Genomic DNA, 19,046 nt, shown 5'->3' on the forward strand with positions numbered 1-19,046 from the left:
TGAGTAGGAAGGCTTTTTCCATTAAACAATTCATTCATTCAACAATTCATTAAACAATTATTTTAAATCTATACCTTATTTTATTCCAATGTTTTTTTTCTTTTCAATAAACTTTTAAAGGTGCTTTCCTTTTAGGTAGCATAAAAGAAAATGAACCAGAAAGTGAGAGTGAGTGTGTTATTGTCTGGGACAAGAAACCGACTCCTGAAGAAAAAGCTAAAGCAGAAACTCTGAAGCTTCCTCCAACCTTTCTTTGTGGTATTGGCAGTGATACTGACGAAGACAATGACAATTTGGAAGATTTCCAGACAGAACTTAGAAAAGTTCAAGAAGCTGAAGTAAGTGATTTTATTTATCCAGGCTTGTATATCTCACCTTATTGAAATAATGTAAGTACGTGTGCAACTGGATTTGCATACAGTCCTGATGCATAACACCTGTTTGTTTCTAGTCTTTCCCCTTCTGCTGTTCATGTTTTAGTCTGTTACAGTGGGGATCTTGTATAAATATTATGTGTTGCTAGTACTGTATTAATCAGGAAGAATTTTTCACCTGCACAGGAATGTGGTTTTATTCCCCTTGCACTGTGCAGCATTGAGATTTGCCACAATTTTGAATTGTATGGAGATTCATCCCCCTGTATTTCTCATGCTGTGACTTAGAAGGGCACAGAACACATTGGCAGTGATCTTTGGGATTTTTACGTTTTTGATCCATGTGAGTTAGCTTAAATTAGTTGCTCCATAAGTATTTTTCTGCACTGCACTTATAGCACATTATGGTTTGGTTTGTATAACTGTCTTAGAATGGCTCTCCTTGAACAGAAGACTGAATTTACATGACCCTGCTGTTCCTTTGAACTCTAATGCATATTTATGGTAGAATCAATATACTATGAAACCATCTTGAAGGCACCAAGACAACTGATAACTTCTATAGTTCTCTGACTTATACTGCCTGGAATGTACTTGGTTCATAGATGAATTAGCTGTTTTTCAAGTACTAATATTCTTCATATGAATTTACCTTAATATCTGAAAATATGAGCACAGTTTAAAAACAAACAAAAACCACCCAGCAACTTTACACTGAATTTCTCTTCAGGAAGCTCAAATAGAGGAAGTAACCAGTTCAACTGATGAAGTGTGTGCCACTAAAGAAAAAGGACCTGTTGCAGCAGCCAGTGGAACGGAAGGACCAGATTCAACTACAGAACCTACACACACTATACAGACTTTATTGGCAACAGATGATACACCTGTGGACTTATCAACTAAAAGACAGAGTGATTCAAATTCTCCAACCTCTATAAACCAAGGTATGTTACGTTTGATGTATGAAAGGAACCCTATACTACAAAAGTTCATACACACACGTTTTATTTCAGTTGTTTACAATTTTTCTGAAATTACGTTGATTTGTTTTTTTGAAGTTCTGCTTTTTGCCATGCATGTTCAGTCATATGGGGGGGAAAGGTTCTCTTTATGTTGACAATATCAACAAATTCACAGAATAAATCCAAAAAGCCAGATGAATGTCATGCTTTGCATCCAACCAATTCTGGACTTTTGTCTTGCTGGCAAGCAGTGTTGAAAATCTTTGTCTATTCCAGTGATGCCAACTCTTTAGATATATTTTCAGTAGATGTTTGTAATTACTGACAGAAAGCCAAAAACAATAAATATTGTGGGCAGTAAGAACAGATATGATTTGCTTGCATTGGCCCAGAGTAGGTAAGGGGCCAAAATAAAAAATGTTTTGAAATTGTTCTTGTATACGAAAGCAAAATTTCTTAATTCTAGGAGTAGTTTACATTCTCCTGGATCTCCTGCATACCCCTTCTAGGGGTGCAGGTCCCACAGGTTAAGAACTCCTGCTATATTCTTTAGTACTGTGTATAGATAATCCTAAAATAGTTTAAATGTTATCTCCCATAGAGATCAGAGTTGTGGGGAGTTTAGTGGAAAAGTGCTTTGGCCTGTACATCTCAGGTATATGCTCCTGTGTATGCAGGTACCTGGGAGTAAGCTCCACTGAATAATGAATAAAGGAGACTAGTCACACCACGTCACATACTTTTATAACATATTTCTGACCCAGAGATGGGTCATTCACATACTCATGGAGAAGGTGTCCTGCTGGTGGGAAGACTAGAAAACCAGACCTGCTACATAATTTTATGGCCTGTTTTACTTTCTGTTCTCTCTTATATAGAAAATATAGAAAATAAGCCTTTCTCATTTGCCCTTGGCAAGACACCTGGATTGTCATTTGCTGACTTGGCTTCAAATAATTCTGGAGATTTTGCTTTTGGTTCCAAAGGTAAGATTTATATACTACCTTCAGACCATTTATTCAATGGTGTGTCACTGAATAAACTGTGTTGACTTTTAGAAATCTTTTCTTTGGGGGGGGGGAGAAGTGAATGAACAAATGTGATGAAGATTTTCTTTCCTTCTGAACAGACAAAAACTTCAAGTGGGCAAATACAGGAGCAACTGTATTTGGAGCACAGCCGGCCGCTAAAGGAGATAATGAAGATGATGGAAGTGATGAAGAAGTTGTACATAGTGATGAAATTCACTTTGAACCAATAGTATCATTGCCAGAGGTAAGATCTTAATTTCTGCTTCTATTTTATTGATTCACACTGTGACAAATTATAAACCCATGGCTGTAAGAATGAATGAAGCAGTATTTAGAGTACCTCTGTGATAGTTTTGCTGGTCAAAGGGAAGAAGAAAGTCAATGACCTTATAGCTCCCAAGAAGCAGGGCTTAGTTATCGCTGACCTCTTGAGGGTAACTTGATTATATAACTTCTGCTGTATGTCTCTACTAGTTATAAAATGAATTGAATATCCTGCTTTCTGTCAGAATTCTCTAATGCCAAGAATCAGCTTTGGTTACAGTAACTATTCTGAATAAATGTGATTTCTTGGCTCTCCTAGGTTGAAGTGAAATCTGGAGAAGAAGATGAAGAAATTATCTTTAAAGAAAGGGCCAAACTTTACAGATGGGACAAAGAAGTCAATCAGTGGAAAGAACGAGGGGTGGGAGAAATAAAAATCCTTTTCCATACACAGAAGAAATGCTATAGAGTTTTAATGAGGAGAGATCAAGTTCTCAAAGTCTGTGCAAACCATATAATCTCAAAAACAATGCAATTAAAACCCTTGAATACCTCAAACAATGCTATGGTTTGGATTGCTACCGATTATGCTGGTAAGTGTATAAAGATTTTCCTTAACCGAGCTTTCAAGTGTAATATATTGTTCAGGACATTGTGAATAATGTCTGGAATCTTCATTTCAGATGGTGAAGCTAAAATAGAACAGCTTGCAGTCAGATTTAAAAGTCAAGAGTTGGCTGATTCTTTCAAGACGAGATTTGAAGAATGTCAGCAAAGCTTGTCTGAGTTGCAAAAGGAGCATTTATCCCTGGCAGCAGAATTGTCAAATGAAACAAACCCTGTGGTATATCTTGAAGTTTCTGCTGATGATGAACCTCTGGGCCATATTACCATAGAATTGTTTTCAAATATTGTTCCTCGAACCGCTGAGAATTTCAGGGCATTGTGCACAGGAGAAAAAGGATTTGGATTCAGGAACTCCATCTTTCACAGAATCATTCCAAATTTTGTCTGTCAGGTAAGTGCAGATATTCATGTGGAAGATACATACAAAAATTAACAGAACAGTAGGGATTTATTTATGACTTAATAATAAAGTTATAGGTTCCAGTTGCGTATAATACTATAAGGTTTCCTGCAGTCCTCCTTTAGAAATATATTTACGTTGGTTTTTTAGTTCCCGTTAGCCCAAGTTGGTGGCTAAAAAAATTAACTGTGATATGATTGCAAATATCCCCATGTACATTTCTGAATTGAAGCCATTGTATATTTCTTTAGATTGACCCTGTAGGAAAAACACAAGTACAGGGAAATGAAATAGACAACTCCTTTACCAAACCATTGGAATATATTTACTGTGGGGTTCACCCTACTTGTTGTCTTAATTTTGATGACAGCATTAAAGCTTGCTTATTGGTTTAATTTTAACTTGCTTGCTTGTTGGCTTAATTTGCTTGTTGGCTTAATTTTAATGACAGCATGAAAAAGGTATATTTTGGCACTTTACACCTTTACAATTCTGTTGGCACTTTACGCCTTTCAGTTAAGGGAGTTGTAGAAACTTACCAGTGAAAGCATGGTGTTATCTATACAGAACATACAAAAGGCACTACAAGAAACCAGCTATTAATTTGGGTCCTTTAGCTGCTGCTTAGCTGCTATAGCCTGATCAGCTGAAAACACTTGATTACACAGAATATAACTCTGCATTGACAAATGTCATTTCTATCATTTAATAAATCTCATCCTATATAAGGACTCGGCTTAATTTTTATAATATCTTCTTATGTTCTAGGGAGGTGATATCACTAAACAGGATGGCACAGGTGGTCAGTCCATTTATGGAGGTTCATTTGAGGATGAAAACTTTGCAGTGAAACACACAGGTCCTGGCTTACTGTCCATGGCAAACCGTGGCCGAGACACCAACAACTCTCAATTCTTTATCACACTCCAGAAGGCAGAGCACTTGGATTTTAAGCACGTGGTCTTTGGGTTTGTGAAGGATGGCATGGATGTAGTGAAAAAAATTGAATCCTTTGGGTCTTCCAGTGGAGCAGTAGTGAACAGAATTACCATTACAGACTGTGGGCAAATATAAAATCATTGCCACACAAGTACAAATCAATCTATGTTCTGCAAATTTATAAAGAGCTTATGTTCAGCTTTTGAAAAATGAACATTTCGGATGTATAAATGTAAAGTTACAGCTTATAGCTGAGTACCTTTTTTAATGTGTTTCAATTGACTTTGCATGTTGCGAAATAAAAGTTCAAACACTGGTATATTTCAGGTGTATTTTTTTGTCCTGATTTTGTATTAAATGACATTTTAAAATGAAATTCAAGGAGTCTGAAGTTCTGTCACTATGACTCATACAGGGGGTGGCTTTCCTATTATAATTGAATGGTTCAAGTTAAAATCACAAGCTAGTATGTGACTACTTACTGGGTAGCCCAATCCTGAGCTGCCTGGGGTGCCCAGGCTCAGCGGCACCGAGAACAGCTGCTGCCAGATCCTGCACGCCCCGGGCTACCGCGGGAGGCACCTCAGGAGAAGGGGACTTTCATCCCCTTCCCCTGGGGAATGTAAGCAGCCCCGCAATGGGGCTACTCATTTTACCTACTACTCGGGTAAAGGTGCTCGTGTACGGCGTGGACCCCTCCCTGAGCGCCTTGGATCCTGCGGAGCGGAGCTCCCCATACTTGCCTCCCTCCCCCCTGGCACGCCTACAACCCACCCCTGTCACGCTTCCCCCCACCCTCTCTGCCCCCTGCCGGCCTCCCCCCTCCCCGGTACACCCCATCCCTGCACCCACCTACTGTTCCACAGCTCGACGGTCTGGGAGACCACTGGGCGACGGTCCGGGAGACCATTGGCCTCACACTAGCCCGGCACTGGGCTGGCATGGGTGGGAGCCGTGCTGCCTAGCTCAGGACTGGGTTCTCATTCTCCTCTAGGTCCTCTGATTCAAAGGCAATGTAGAAACAGCCTGTTGAGAACATTCACTTTAGAGTTATTTTGTTTTGTAAACTGACTCATCTGCCTAGTTGCTTTGCTGACCAAAATACACTATTTTGCTTGGATTATCACAGATAACATGATTCAATCTTTTATATTTGGTGTGGAAATTGCTTCTTTTATCAGTCAGTTGCTTAATAGCAACATGTTAGCTATTAAGACAACTGGAGAAGTATGTGTTATAGGAAAAGTGTATTTAAGAAAACACAATCCAAACATAACTACTCATGTTAGCCAAAAATTTGAGAATTAAGAACCTATGTCAGCATCTCTCAGCCTGCCTTCAAGCCATGTTCTTTTGTACACACAAAAACATACTCTTAACATCTTTTCATAATCAAAACCCCAGATAACCTATACCAAAAATGGAGGTGACATAATAGTCCTTCACCATTTTTTAAAATAAAAAGACCAGCTGCTCAGACAACTATTTCACAGGGGAAAAAATCAAACATCCAAAGATGGAAAGAATATTAAAGAGAAAGCTAGGGCTTGGTTGCCATGTATGGAGAGGTAGCAAATAATTCACTAGTTACAACTCTAGTGAAATGGTGAAGGAGGCCATGACTTTTGAGGGGGTAACTAATGCTAAGACAAAACCTGACGCTTGCAGTCTTGGAAAGCATCATGTGCTCTGATCTTGTTTTCCCCCCTTGATAACATAGAATTATCTCTGCTTTTGGCCCTTTAGAATCTCTACAACAGTGGTTCTCACACATTTAGCACCAGGATCCACCCTTTTAGAATGAGACTCTGTCAGGACCCCCAGAAGTAATGTCATGACTGGAAGTGACATCATCAAGCAAGAAAATTTCTAACAATCCTAGGCTGTACCTACCCACACCTACCCAGAAGTAAGTCCCATTGACTATCATTTTCAAAAGAATGTCATAGTAGCTTGTTAAAAGTACAGGTCTGTAACATTTCCCCAAATGCAGTCACATACCATGGTACCATCAAGTCTAATATATTAAAAATATTCAATATTTTAATGAATGGGGACCCACCTGAAATTGGTTTGTGACCCACCTAGTGGGTCCTGACCCACCATTTGAGAAACACTGCTCTACAACATACCTGGACTGCCCAAATGATGGACACTTCTAGAAGCTTATAAGCTTGGGGGCTTTTGCTATGCAGAATTTGGAGGGGTTAACCAGACTTTAGTCTCCCATTCACCCTTATACACAACACTGGAAAAACTCCCAAGCCTTACTGAACTCACTTGAGCCTAATGTTAAGTAAATGTGTATATATAAAATTATGTTGCTGGAATACTGAGGCATTTGCCATGTAACTCTGTTGTGCTGCAGGGCAGCAGAAATAGTCCTTCACAATGTTTGGGGCTTAGTTCTTTGGCATACAGTGACTCTCACCTGTGGGATCACTGAAGTACAGAGCAAGTAAGAGACTACAAGGTTTTCACTAATGTCTCTTTGCTATCCTTGATCTATTACAGCCAGAAGAAGTAAATGGCAAAGCTTTACCAAGAGCACTGGTTACCAGCCTGTGGTCTGTGAGACCCTGAGAAGTAGTCTGTGAGGTTTTTTTTTGGGGGGGGGGGGAAGGGTGCAATTGCCTTTGATAACTTCTAGAATCTTGCAGAGCAAGAAATGTCCCCACAAATCACCAGAGAGGGTGGAGAATGGACGACCTGCAGCTGCAGTCACTGAATTGTCAGCTGTGGCGGTGATCGTCTGTTTTCTTTGTTAGTTCATGGGTAAGTGCTCAGGAAACAGCCCACCCACAGCTGCTTGTGGTCCACAACAATTCTAATTTTTGCTTCAGTAGTCCACAGGCTCCTAAAGGTTGGGAACCACTGGTCTAAAGCCTGTACCATTTCATGCTGTAGGTGGCAAGCAAGGTAGGTAAAACTAACACAGAACTGCCCAGCTTACTCTTCCTTGACATTAGGAATGCAGGAAGCTTCCTTATCCTGAGTCAGACCATTGGTCTACCTAGCTCAGTATAGTCTACAACAGTGAATTTTAACCAGTGTGCATGTTGGTGTGTTGTGAAGTATCTGCAGGAGTGCCATGAAACTTTTGGGGAGGTCATATATTAGTAAGGCATTTGGGAGATGTGAGCCCTCTGCCAGCAGTGTGGTGTGCTTTGTCAACTGTCAAAAAACAGATAGTGTACCTTTGCAATTTTAGTGCCTTCTCAGAGTGCCATAAGATGAAAAAGGTTGAAGATTGCTGGTCTACAGACTGGCAGCCGTTCCCTAGGGTTTCAGTCAGGAATCCTGTCCAAGCTGGATACTGAAGTTCAAGTTTATCAGGTTGATCAGCACATAAGCCATACTCCTATTTATCTAAAGTCTTAAAACTAGACTTTAAAACCACATAGAAACAGAATTTGGCTATATCCACAACACACTCTTTGCAAAGACTACTTAACAGTAATTTCAGTCTTAAAGAGTCGGAAAACAGAAAATTTATGTATCCATTTCTTTAAGACTCGATCTCTCCCTGCTACATATTGTGGGCATTGGAAAAAGATATGCACCAGGGTGTCTAATTCAGTTGAGGGACAATCACAATAACGCTGCTCAGGAGGAATCCTTTGAAAACGACCATTTGTGCTGTTGGTAAAGCATTGCATCATGCAATCATATAAGCACGCCTCAACTTGGGAACCGTCAGTACATAAAAATAAATGGGTAAAGAACATTTAGTAGGAAATTTAATTCCGAAATAAGAAGGGGAGCATTTACGCTTAGCCTCCCTTAGAAGGCAATCCCAATCTAGAATTATTAGTTTTTCAACAAGCAGCGAATGGCTTCTTCCACTGAATTTTTCTAGTGACTGTAGGCCTAGCTCACATATTTTCATATTAAGATTGTTATTCCATTTTACCCAGCAGCGTTCTTGTGCTACTAGTTTCGTGAAAATAGGAAGATTCTCAGCAATTGTAAGTCTGTATTTAAATCCAATAATAGCTTTCCAAATCAAGGTTGAAATCTTTGGAAGCCCCAATTCCAACCTTATAACTTCAGAGGCTATGCATGGGGCTAAAAGCTTCTGAAAAAAGACTTGCTGGAGTTGCTCAAGCTGTTCTATTGGTCCCAAACACCAGATCCGTGAGCCATATAACATACGTGGCAATACCATTGCTTTATATGCCTTTAGGAGTGCTGGCACGTACTGTCCTCCTTTTGATGTAAAAAATTTTTCTCAATTCTAGTAGCATCAATTTAATTTTCCCTTTAAGATACTGTATATGTTTGGACAATGCAAGGTTAAACTGGAACACTACTCCAAGGTAGTGAAATTCATTAACCAGCTGCAACTTATATGGGCCAATTTTCCATCTTTCATTGGTCCTTCTTATTGATTTTGTAAAAACCATTATTTTAGATTTATCCTCATTTATTTCTAATAGTTCTTCACTACAGTAAGCAATAAATGCTTTAATGGCACATTTAAGACCAATCTGAGTTCTAGACAATCATCAGTGTATAATAAGGCAGGAACTGGTTTGTTATCTAAGCATGGTGCATGTGTATCTAAATCAAGTAACTTAGGAACAAAGTCATTGAGATAGAGATTAAATAAATGCGGCGCAAGAACACATCCCTGCCTAACCCCTCTTTCAACAGATATGGGGCGAGAAATAGCTCCATCTTTGTTTAGTTTAACATATAAGGAGTTTCCAGTATATAAATTCATTATTAATTTTAACAATCTTTTAGGCATAGATGTAGAATTCAATTTATTCCAGAGTCTTGCGTGAGACACTGAGTCAAAGGCAGCTCTTAGATCTATAAATGCTGCATATAAGGTGCCAGGAACATTTAATGCATATTTACTTATCAATGATGTCAAAGTAAAGCAATGATCAATACAAGAGTAGCCCTTCCTGAACTCCCCACAGGGAGGCTGGGTGTCATTCTCTACCTGGGAGCAAATCCGATGGAAAGCAACCAGATTTAGAGCCCCAGCCTTTGCAGGTCTCCTCAGAAGTAAGACCTATTAGAGTCAGTGGGGCTTACTCGCAGGCAAGTGTGGCTAGGAGTGCAGCCTTAGAGCCAAGCCTTTGCAGGTCTCCTCAGACGTAAGACCCGTTAGAGTCAGTGGGGCTTACTCGCAGGCAAGTGTGGCTAGGAGTGCAGCCTTAGAGCCAAGCCTGTGCGTGTCTCCTCAGAAGTAAGTCCCGTTCTAGTCAATGGAACGTGTTACTCCCAGGCTACAGTCCTATCCACGCTTACTTGGGAGTAAGCCCCAATGACTCTACCGGGACTTACTTCTGAGGACACACGCAGAGGCGAAGACTCTTCTGCGAGAGGCGGGGCTGGAACTGGGCACTGGAATCCCCGCCCCCTCCATCGGCATCCCAGCGGGCCCCAAACAGTCGCCTTGGAAACGAGGCGGGCGCTGGGCGGGGCGTCCTCGCGCACGCGCTTTGGGCCCAGCATGCCTGCTGCGGGGCCGTTGAGTGGCTGAGGCGGGTCCGCGCGCCCTGACGCGGGCTTCGACTGTCCGCTCCCCCCTCCGCTCCCTGCCATGGCGAGCCCGGCGGAGCTGAGCGCTTCGGTGGAGCGCTGGAGGAGACGCTACCTGACGGGGGAGGTGGGGCCGAGTGCGGCTGGGCCCCTGCCTGGACACGCGGTGGCCCCTTCACACGAGATGAGGGGCGGGGCCGTTCTGCTAGTGGGGTGGGGGGAGACGGCTTGGAGGGAGACTCCCCCCCACCCCCTGTGACACCTTTCCATTGTGCAAGTTACAAGCCGAGCTTCAGCTGGGACTGTTTCTCAACGTCCATCCTCCACCTGTTAGTACCGCTGGAAGTGCCTGGTGATGACATCCTCACCAGTTACTTCGGGGGGGGGGCCTCCAGTAGGAGGCTCAGGGTGGAGGGGGGGTTTCAGTGCTTTGGAGCCTCCTACTGCTGTTCATTGTGCCCTGTTCCTGGTCTCACTACGGGGCGGAAAGGAGCCAGGTGGTACCACTGGTGGTGCCCCTGCCACTGGTTGAGAAGCACTGAGGTAGGACATTCACTTCACAGTTAAAAACAGCAGCCACTGAGATGGGGTGTCCCCCATGCACTGCTTCTGGACTAGGTTGCCAGGGTGGGGGGTGATCCCAGTGCTTGTTGTCACATTGTCCTAGTACAGTGTTTCTCAACCAGTGGCACCGGTGGTGTCTGGGTGACCCCTAGGCACCTTCCACCTGGCAGCGAGACCAGTGACACGATGCATACGAGGCTTGGCTTGATGGGCAGAGCATGCTTGGAAAAGCCTTGCTGTCCACCCTGGGCCTCTTACGAGTGCTTGTCGCGTCATATCTGGCCTCCCAACCCAGAAATGACTAGTGATGACATCCTCACCAGTTACTTCCGGCGGTACTTCCAACAGATGGACCATGCAAACTGGTGCAGCAGGGGACAAGCACTGAGGAATGCTGACCTAGCACTAAGAATACCAAAGTTATTTTTTATCATTCCCTTTAAAAAAAATTATTTTTACTTCTAAGAGTCTTCATTATAAAATTATTTCCTATTAAAAGTTCAATCATCTCTTAAAAACAATGCAGCTGTATGTTATAGATAAGCGTCTTTTTGTGCATGAACCCATTACTAATGATAGAATAAATTCTTCTTTTAGAATTATTCTTTGGATACAGTAGAAACCAAACGTGCCAGTAGAAGAACCCTCATATCTGCAGGTAAGGCATTTCAAAAAGGACAGATGGGATTTACTAAGTTCTTAAATTGAATGTAAAAAATCAATGATAATAGGAAGGGATATACTTTCTTAGTGAAAAATTTGATTCAGACAACTATTATCATATTCCAGCTACTCCTTAAAACACTGCTTTTTTGGTGAAAAGTGGTATGCAAATTCTATTAATAATTATTATTTTAATGAAAACATGTCTAAGACCCAAAACACATTTTAATGAAAACATGTCCAAGACCCAAAACATGGACATGATGTGTTGGAAGCTCAGTGATTAATTTCCCTCTGAGACCCAACAGTGGAAAACTATCCTTTGGTCAAAAAGAGGCCGACCACATATCCCAACGCAATATCCAGAAATGATCATCGGGACTTTTTTCTTGGAGAATAGCATGGCATGTGTTGCAGTGTGTATGGTTTTTGCACTTAAAGAGATCCTTCTATATGAACTAGGCTAGCAGTCTCCAAACCACAGACCACTATGTTAGAAAAAGCTGTCCAGGTGTGGCGCAGCACTTTCTATTCTGTGCTGCAGCCTCCTGTCCTTCCACTAATCTAGTCAGAAACTTGTGCTGGGCAGCTGCTTTTGCTACCTGTCGCTCCAGCAGGCTGTGTACCCTGATTTCCTGGTAGAAGTGTCTGCCCAGAGAAAATTTCTGACAAGATCAGCTGGAAAGATAGGAGGCTGCATCACAGAACAGAAAGCACTGTGTTCGGACGGTTTTTCCCTAACACTGAATCTGGCTTGCGGGCCATGGTTTGGCAGTTACTGAACTAGGCCAACAAACAATGTATTACCCATTTAGAGGTCAGAAGTTTGTAGAACTGGCTCGTGTCAGCTATAGTTAATAAAGACACTAAGGGTCCCAATCCTATTGTGCAATGCAGCCCTGAGTTAAGGGAACATTTTCTTATCTTGAGGAAGCTTCCATTAATGCGCCCGCAGATGCAGCACATGTCTTGTTGTACTGCATCAGTGCTGGAAAGATGGATAGAATTTGTCAGAGTGTGCAGATGAGAAAGAGATTCCAGCACTCCAGGTCACTGGTCCTCACTGTTCAAATAAGATTGCAGACACAGTAGCTCCCATTACCAAGTCTATTTACATATATATACACAGCAGCAAAAAAAGTCCACAGCAGTCTCTTAGCAGTTCAATTCAAAACAGTACACACAAAAGGAGGAAGAAAACAGCCCAGAAGCTAGCTCCTGGTCCTCCACCTTTATATTTCATTTAGCCAATCAGATTTTACATTGCATCAACCCAATGTTTCAGCTTTTGATGACTCAGCATGACTTTGCACTTTCAGCTTACTTACAGGCACCTGGTCTGGTTGACCTGTAGTGCACTTTGTCCTGTTTTGTTCAGGCTTGTAAATTTATATCCTGACAGAATTGAGTCCTAAGAGCAAATCATAATTCCCTAAAATTATTGCAGTACAGATGTTCTGAAGTGCAGTGTTTCTCAAATTGGGTCGCAAATCACTAGGTGGGTTGCAAGCCAATTTCAGGTGGGTCCCCATTCATTTCAGTATTTTATTTTTAATAGATGCTACCACAGTATGTTACTGTATCTGGAGACATGTTACAGATCTGTACTTTTATCAGGCTGCTATGTATATGCTTTTAACAATGATAGTAAATGGAACTTACTCTTGGATAAATGTGGGTAGGATTGCAGCCTAGGATTGTTAAAAAATTTTCCTGCTTTGATGATGTCACTTCCAGGCATGACATCACTTCTGATGGGTCCTGACAGATTCTCATTCTAAAAAGTGTGTCCCAGTGTGAAAAGTTTGAGAACCACTGCTGTAATGACATTTAATGTGTGAAGAAATTGTGACCTTTCTGAAGTTATCAGCAGGATTTATACTGACTTCAGAGTAGGCCAGAACTTCACTTTTAGGACATGAATACAAAAATCTCAGTTTTACAAAACCAATTTTCAGGATGTCACCTATTCTATCTTGACAACAGGTAAATGTTTAGGAGAGCAGGGGGTGGCACCACAACCTGCTCCCTGTACCAGTGGGTTTTTTTTGCACAGTCTGAAACCGTACCAACAGTGGCTGCGTGCTGACACAATGATATCCAGGTCCGGGGGCTACTGCTCTGCCCCCCTTATTTTGTGCAATTACAAGTGCTGTTCCACTCACCAGTTGTCCTCTGGATCCAACCAAGTATTTGAAAAGTCTCTGGAGTATGCATGCACTTTTAGATCACTATCACTAGGTCTTTAATTTCATATTGTTCTTTTCTTAGGGTTCAGAAGATCATAGCTGGATAATTAAGAGGAATTACTGTTCTTGTAACATAGCTTACTGATGTTTCCTTATAGGTTCAGTGGACAGTTCACTTGATGATACAATTGCATCTTTACTCATAAATTCCACACGGTCAGGAATTACCTACTGTGACAAAAGGCACAATAAAACAGATTTTTCTGAGTCATCCAAAAATTTTAAAAACTCAAATTGGTAAGAAACCCATTCTACCTTTAGACCAGTTTTACCCTTTCCTGTCAAATTTCTCTCCCACCCCTTTGCAACAGCTGAGTTAGATAATTTTGTTCTAGAGTAATTATATTTTAGTATCTAAAAGTATTCAACATCCTCAAGAACAATGAAGGAAAAGATGCTGGAAATTTCACCATTTTTATTTGTATTGTTTTCACATTATTTGTAGCTGAATGCAGCGCTTTTGTGCTTTTTAGGCTGAATGAATTAGATTTTCTGTATGGTCCAAACCACCTTGACGTACAGCCAGAGTTCAATGGAGATTTTCTTGGAAGTAATGACATTCAAGGTATATGTACATATTCAGAAACAGGTAATCAAATGATTACTATTTTGAATATAGCTAATAACATTTCATGGGATAATAACATTTATGGTAGCTGAATGTTTTAATTGAAGTAAAATTTGTAATTGTCAGTTCAACTGATTGTACAGTTCAGTTGTCTGTAGCACCTTAACCATCTGTGGGCGCAATCCTAACCCCTTATGTCTGCTTTCCAGCACTGGCACAGCGGTGCCAATGGGACATGTGCTGCATCCTGCAGTTGGGTGTCACTCACGGAGGCCTCCTCAAAGTAAAGGAATGTTTGTTCCCTTACCTCAGAGCTGCACTGCCCTAATGTCAGTGCTGACATAAGGGGTTAGGATTGTACCCTGAGTGCTAGTGGTATTCTGTGAAAGAAACCTGGTATAGAGTTGGATAGTGCTGCCTCACCTGCATACTAAAACCCCTCTTTACTCACCTATCTCTTAATACACATTATCACTGGTGCAGCTTTGAATGAACATAAGCTGGAAAGTTCTGTAAGCCACTTATCTTCCCCCCCCCTTTCAAAATGTTGTAGTTCTGTAGATGCAGCAATGGTAATGACTGTCATAACAGTGGACAGTATCTGTTCCCAATTCAGAAGCAATGGGATGAGTGTCCCTTTGTTGTGGAACTTGAAATTCCACACCAGATATTTATATGATAGTACTGTACTAATAAATGGGCCAGATTGACGGATGCAGGATTGCGTACCAACTGGCTTGTAGACTGCTGTGACATGTAGTTGACCATTCCTGTGGTAATGGTCTTTGTAGTAGTCTATTTTCTTATTCACAACTGCTGTTCTGAAAATAAAGGAATAACCTAATGACGATGTGTGTTTCTTGTTTCACATGCTAGATGTTACTCTGCCATCTAATTTGGCAGTGGCTTCTTGTGATTACGCTAGTGGTGGTGATATGATAAAACAGACTGTTAGCTTTCCTGAGATCCAAGTGTCAAATGGGCAAAGTTTGATACCATCTCACTTCAGTCAAATTTATCATGAATTATCTATCATACATCAAAAGCTGCAGGTAAAGAATCAACAACAATTTGAGTATCAGTAGAATTTTTAAATATTTTCAATGATGACAATTTGAATAGCTGTATAGGACTGTCACTTAGTGCTGCTTTTTCCTCTGACTTACAGCAGTGTATCAATACAGTTAATGTTTCTTATTGTGTTTTTTAAACTAAAAATTGAGAAATAGAAATATAGTAAAAAGTAGTGATCTGTTACAAAAACATATTTGGTTAATGTATGTTTATTCAGCTTTTGTCTTGCACTGAGCTTACTTCCTGATTGTTATTAAAAATATTTATATACCACTTTTTAACAAAAAACAAAGTTTGCAAGGTGGTTTACATAGCAAAATAATGAGAAGTTGTTCCAGAAAGGCTTTTAATCTTAAAAAGTCACAAAATATAGCGCAAAAGCCACTGGAAAAGATGTGCTGCAATGAAGACGGAATTTAACCTTTCCTGCTAAATACTGTATAACCACCGCTTTTTGAGGTACCTTCTTATTTAGTTAGCAGGAATAAATTATGTGTAACTTAAATGCCCAATAGAGTCTGCTAGCAGAACTTCTGTAGCAGTAACCTGTACTGAACAGGGTGATGACCTTGATAACCTCCAAGATTCCCTTCCAACTCTTAAATTCTATGATTTGGGGAGAAGGTGATCAAGTCTCAAGAAGGTGATCAAGAAGGTGATCAAGTCTGAACCTCCAAGATTCCCTTCCAACTCTTAAATTCTATGATTTGGGGAGAAGGTGATCAAGTCTGAGATTGCACCTCCCATATTTGTCCTCTATTTTATATTCTAGCATGACCATGACAATGTCATGGAAAATAAGTTATAATTCAATAGTCTGTGCGAATAGTGTGCTTATATGTTAATGAATGTAATTAAAGTTTAAGACTTTTAGATAGTCACTTGCCTACAATGAGTAAAAGATTGTTCCTAGATTGTCAAGCATTGAAAGAGAGTAGGACATCAGTTCTATACTTTCAAGCTGCCTTGCAGTTTGGCTAATGTGTGTGAGCAGACAGGCTAGTAAATATTTTTTGTGGGTTTAGTAATTTTCTTAGGGCTGTAATCCTATACGCACACTTACCTGAGAATAAGCTCCACTGAGCACAATAGGACTTACTTTTGAGTAAGCAGGTATAGGATCGTACTGTAAGTTATTGAAGGTTGACTTGCATTTAAAATACTGTAGTATGTTTCATATAAATGTTTTTTTCTCTTGTTTATATTGTAGCAAGAAAAACTGACTCAGCAAGAACATGCTTTAAAACTTGAAAAAAGAGAGCTCTACTTGGCTGAGCGAGAAGCTCGTCTTTGGAGACATGAAGCTGCATTGACCAAGATAAGAGATGTTGAGGAGGAAGTTCACACAAAATTTCAGATTATGAAGGAGGTACTATTGCTAAAATTCTTCATTTTTCTGGGCATGTATTTTTAGCTCAACACAGCTGATTTCATTGATACCTAATCTATTTAATGGGGATTATTTTCACTGTCTTCTTCTAACTTGAATAACTTGAGACATTTCTCAAAAGATGTTTTGCCTTTATCTTCCAAGGGAAAACATCCCTGATACAGAAGTATTTTCTATGTCAATGATATCCAACTTTTTTTCATCTCATAGCATGCTGACAAAGCACACCATGCTGCTGGCAGGGCGCTTACATCCCCCAAAGTCCCTACTAATAAATGATCCTCCCCAACCTCCCGTGGCACACCTGCAGACCATTCATGGCACACCAATGTGCCATGGCACAGAGGTTGAAAATCAAGGTTCTTATGTGGACAGAAATGTAGTGTGACTGCAAAATCAGAAGATTTCGCAGGGGAAGGAGGTTAGCAGTTTACTGGTTTTCTAGAATGAGAGGTACTTTGCAAAGGGTGCATTACTAGTTGAGTTTAGCAAGGGAAACTGAAATTCTTTGAGTATGCCTAGTTAAGTGCTAATAGAGTAGTCAAGGGGTTTGTGCAGAGATTCCCAAAGTGTGCATCACAGCGCCCTGGTGTGCCACAGTGCACTCACAGGGATGTTCCCAGTTGCCCTCCTACTGGCCTCCTGGACACTGCTATCTTGGATTGCACAAGATTTCACAAGAGCTGAGCACTGTCATCTTGAATCTTGCACAATTTTGTGCGATCCAAGATGGTGACACCTGGCTGAGCTAGAAGAAGAAGCTGCAGGAATACCATGACTCCAGTAAGTTTGGGAACCACTGGTTTTGTATTCACTTCTGAAGTGAATGGGAGCGTTTGCTGCCCTGGGTCCGTTGGCCTGTTGCTATACTCACACAGGCACTTAAGGGCCATATCCTATACTTACCTAGTACCGGAGCTGGGTGCCATAAACGTGCCATAAAGCACGTTTATGGCACCTGAAGAGTAGGGAGTGTTGGCTCTGGGCCCTGGGCGGTGTGACCTCTTGGGGCAGGGGGGGACAAGGTTGGGGTGGGGGGAGGAACCAGGATGGGTACAGACACAAGGAAACCCATTGCTGAGGCCAAGGCAACTTCCTGGTGCCTGCTGGATACAGCAGTAGCCACTTTGGAAACATAGGATTGAGCTGCCCCTCACTAGTCTGTGTCTTACCTGGCAGTTTATCTTAATGAGGCATTTTGTCTCAGAAGATACACTCATGGCTTGTGGAAAAAAATAAAATATATATTTTAAATATATTTATGTTAATGTGGTCCTTAATAGTTCTTAATTTATTTTTGTAGCAACATGAAGCAGAAATTCAGCAGTTGTCTGAATCCTTGAAAGAAAAAACAAAAGAAAACAAACGACTGAAGTCATCATTTGATACTCTGAAAGAACTGAATGACACTTTTAAAAAGCAGGTAAGCATAACTTTAATAAGCACATGAACAAGCATTGTAAATGCTACAAAATGGGATACTTAGAGAGATTTAGTAGTGCTTTACAGTTAACACTGTGTATGAATCATTTTGCCTGATGAGATAGCCAAAATAGAGGCCTGTATCCAAGGGTACTCTTCTGTTAGTAAAAATGTCTTTTTCTTCTGACTTATCAGAGTAGTGTTGCATGAGCCCCTTCCCCCCCAAAATAAAAATGGCACACACACCCCCAAAAAAACTAGCAGAGGCCCTTTATTTGTACTAGTTGTAGTGCAAGGCTTGTTCTTAAAATAACCTTTTTTTTTTGAAAGATATCTACTAGAGTGTATATCAGGATGGATAAAACCAAATTAAGTTCTGAAGAGCTCCAAAGGATCTCTCCAGGCTGGATGAATGCAATCAAATGGTAAATGGCAAAAAGTGTCAATAAGTATAAAGTGATGCAAGTTGGGCCAAAAAGTAACAACCTTAACTGTATCAACTTCATGTGGATTTTGGAGCTGTTAGTGATTAACAAGGAAAGAGGTCATGGGTTTGTGATGGATAGGACAATGAAACCATCATTCCAGTATGCAAGAGCTGTGAAAAAGGCTGGATCAGAGGGGTAGAGCACGTTCCTAATAAAATAAAGCTACAGCATTTGGGGCTTTTTAGCTTAGTATAAAGGCAGTTGAGAGGAAACATTATTGAGATTTATAAAATTATATAGGAAGTGGATAGAATGAATAGAGAGGATTTTCTCCCTCTCAGTATTAGAACCAAGGGGTAATTCAATGTAACTGGACAAAAGGAGGTACATATAGTGCACAATTAGCCTATAGAATGTCCACAAGATTTTGTGATAACCCCTGAATTGGGTGACGTTGAGAGGATTAGATAAAGTCATGGAGAACAGATAATGGAGAACAGATTTATCAGTGGCAACCGGTTGTTATGGTGATGAGCTGCCTTCAGGTTCAATGGCAGTATGTCTCTAATACCAGTTGTGGGGAGAGCAGTGC

The 19,046-nt window shown here is 40.8% G+C and overlaps 2 protein-coding genes across 3 annotated transcripts in view; both read left to right on the forward strand.

Annotated features, from left to right (window-relative positions):
* Nucleotides 1-4,973, forward strand: part of LOC136644969 (E3 SUMO-protein ligase RanBP2-like) — a 39,781-nt gene extending 34,808 nt beyond the window's left edge. For both annotated transcript variants that reach the window (XM_066621224.1, XM_066621225.1), the window contains 7 exons: nt 136-338; nt 1,105-1,318; nt 2,215-2,322; nt 2,466-2,611; nt 2,951-3,224; nt 3,315-3,649; nt 4,427-4,973. In XM_066621224.1, the coding sequence (XP_066477321.1) occupies nt 136-338; nt 1,105-1,318; nt 2,215-2,322; nt 2,466-2,611; nt 2,951-3,224; nt 3,315-3,649; nt 4,427-4,732 (1,586 nt within the window). In that variant the 3' untranslated portion in view covers nt 4,733-4,973. The remainder of the gene's footprint in view (nt 1-135; nt 339-1,104; nt 1,319-2,214; nt 2,323-2,465; nt 2,612-2,950; nt 3,225-3,314; nt 3,650-4,426) is intronic.
* Nucleotides 4,974-10,100: 5,127 nt separating this feature from the next.
* CCDC138 (coiled-coil domain containing 138) overlaps nt 10,101-19,046 on the forward strand; it is a 38,913-nt gene continuing 29,967 nt past the window's right edge. The window contains exons 1-7 of the mRNA XM_066620648.1: nt 10,101-10,223; nt 11,258-11,318; nt 13,671-13,809; nt 14,046-14,161; nt 15,017-15,192; nt 16,425-16,583; nt 17,908-18,027. Coding sequence (XP_066476745.1) covers nt 10,158-10,223; nt 11,258-11,318; nt 13,671-13,809; nt 14,046-14,161; nt 15,017-15,192; nt 16,425-16,583; nt 17,908-18,027 — 837 coding nt within the window. The 5' untranslated portion in view covers nt 10,101-10,157. The remainder of the gene's footprint in view (nt 10,224-11,257; nt 11,319-13,670; nt 13,810-14,045; nt 14,162-15,016; nt 15,193-16,424; nt 16,584-17,907; nt 18,028-19,046) is intronic.

Source organism: Tiliqua scincoides, chromosome 3 (genome assembly GCF_035046505.1).
Source record: "Tiliqua scincoides isolate rTilSci1 chromosome 3, rTilSci1.hap2, whole genome shotgun sequence".
In the NCBI taxonomy this organism is placed as follows: Eukaryota; Metazoa; Chordata; class Lepidosauria; order Squamata; family Scincidae; genus Tiliqua; species Tiliqua scincoides.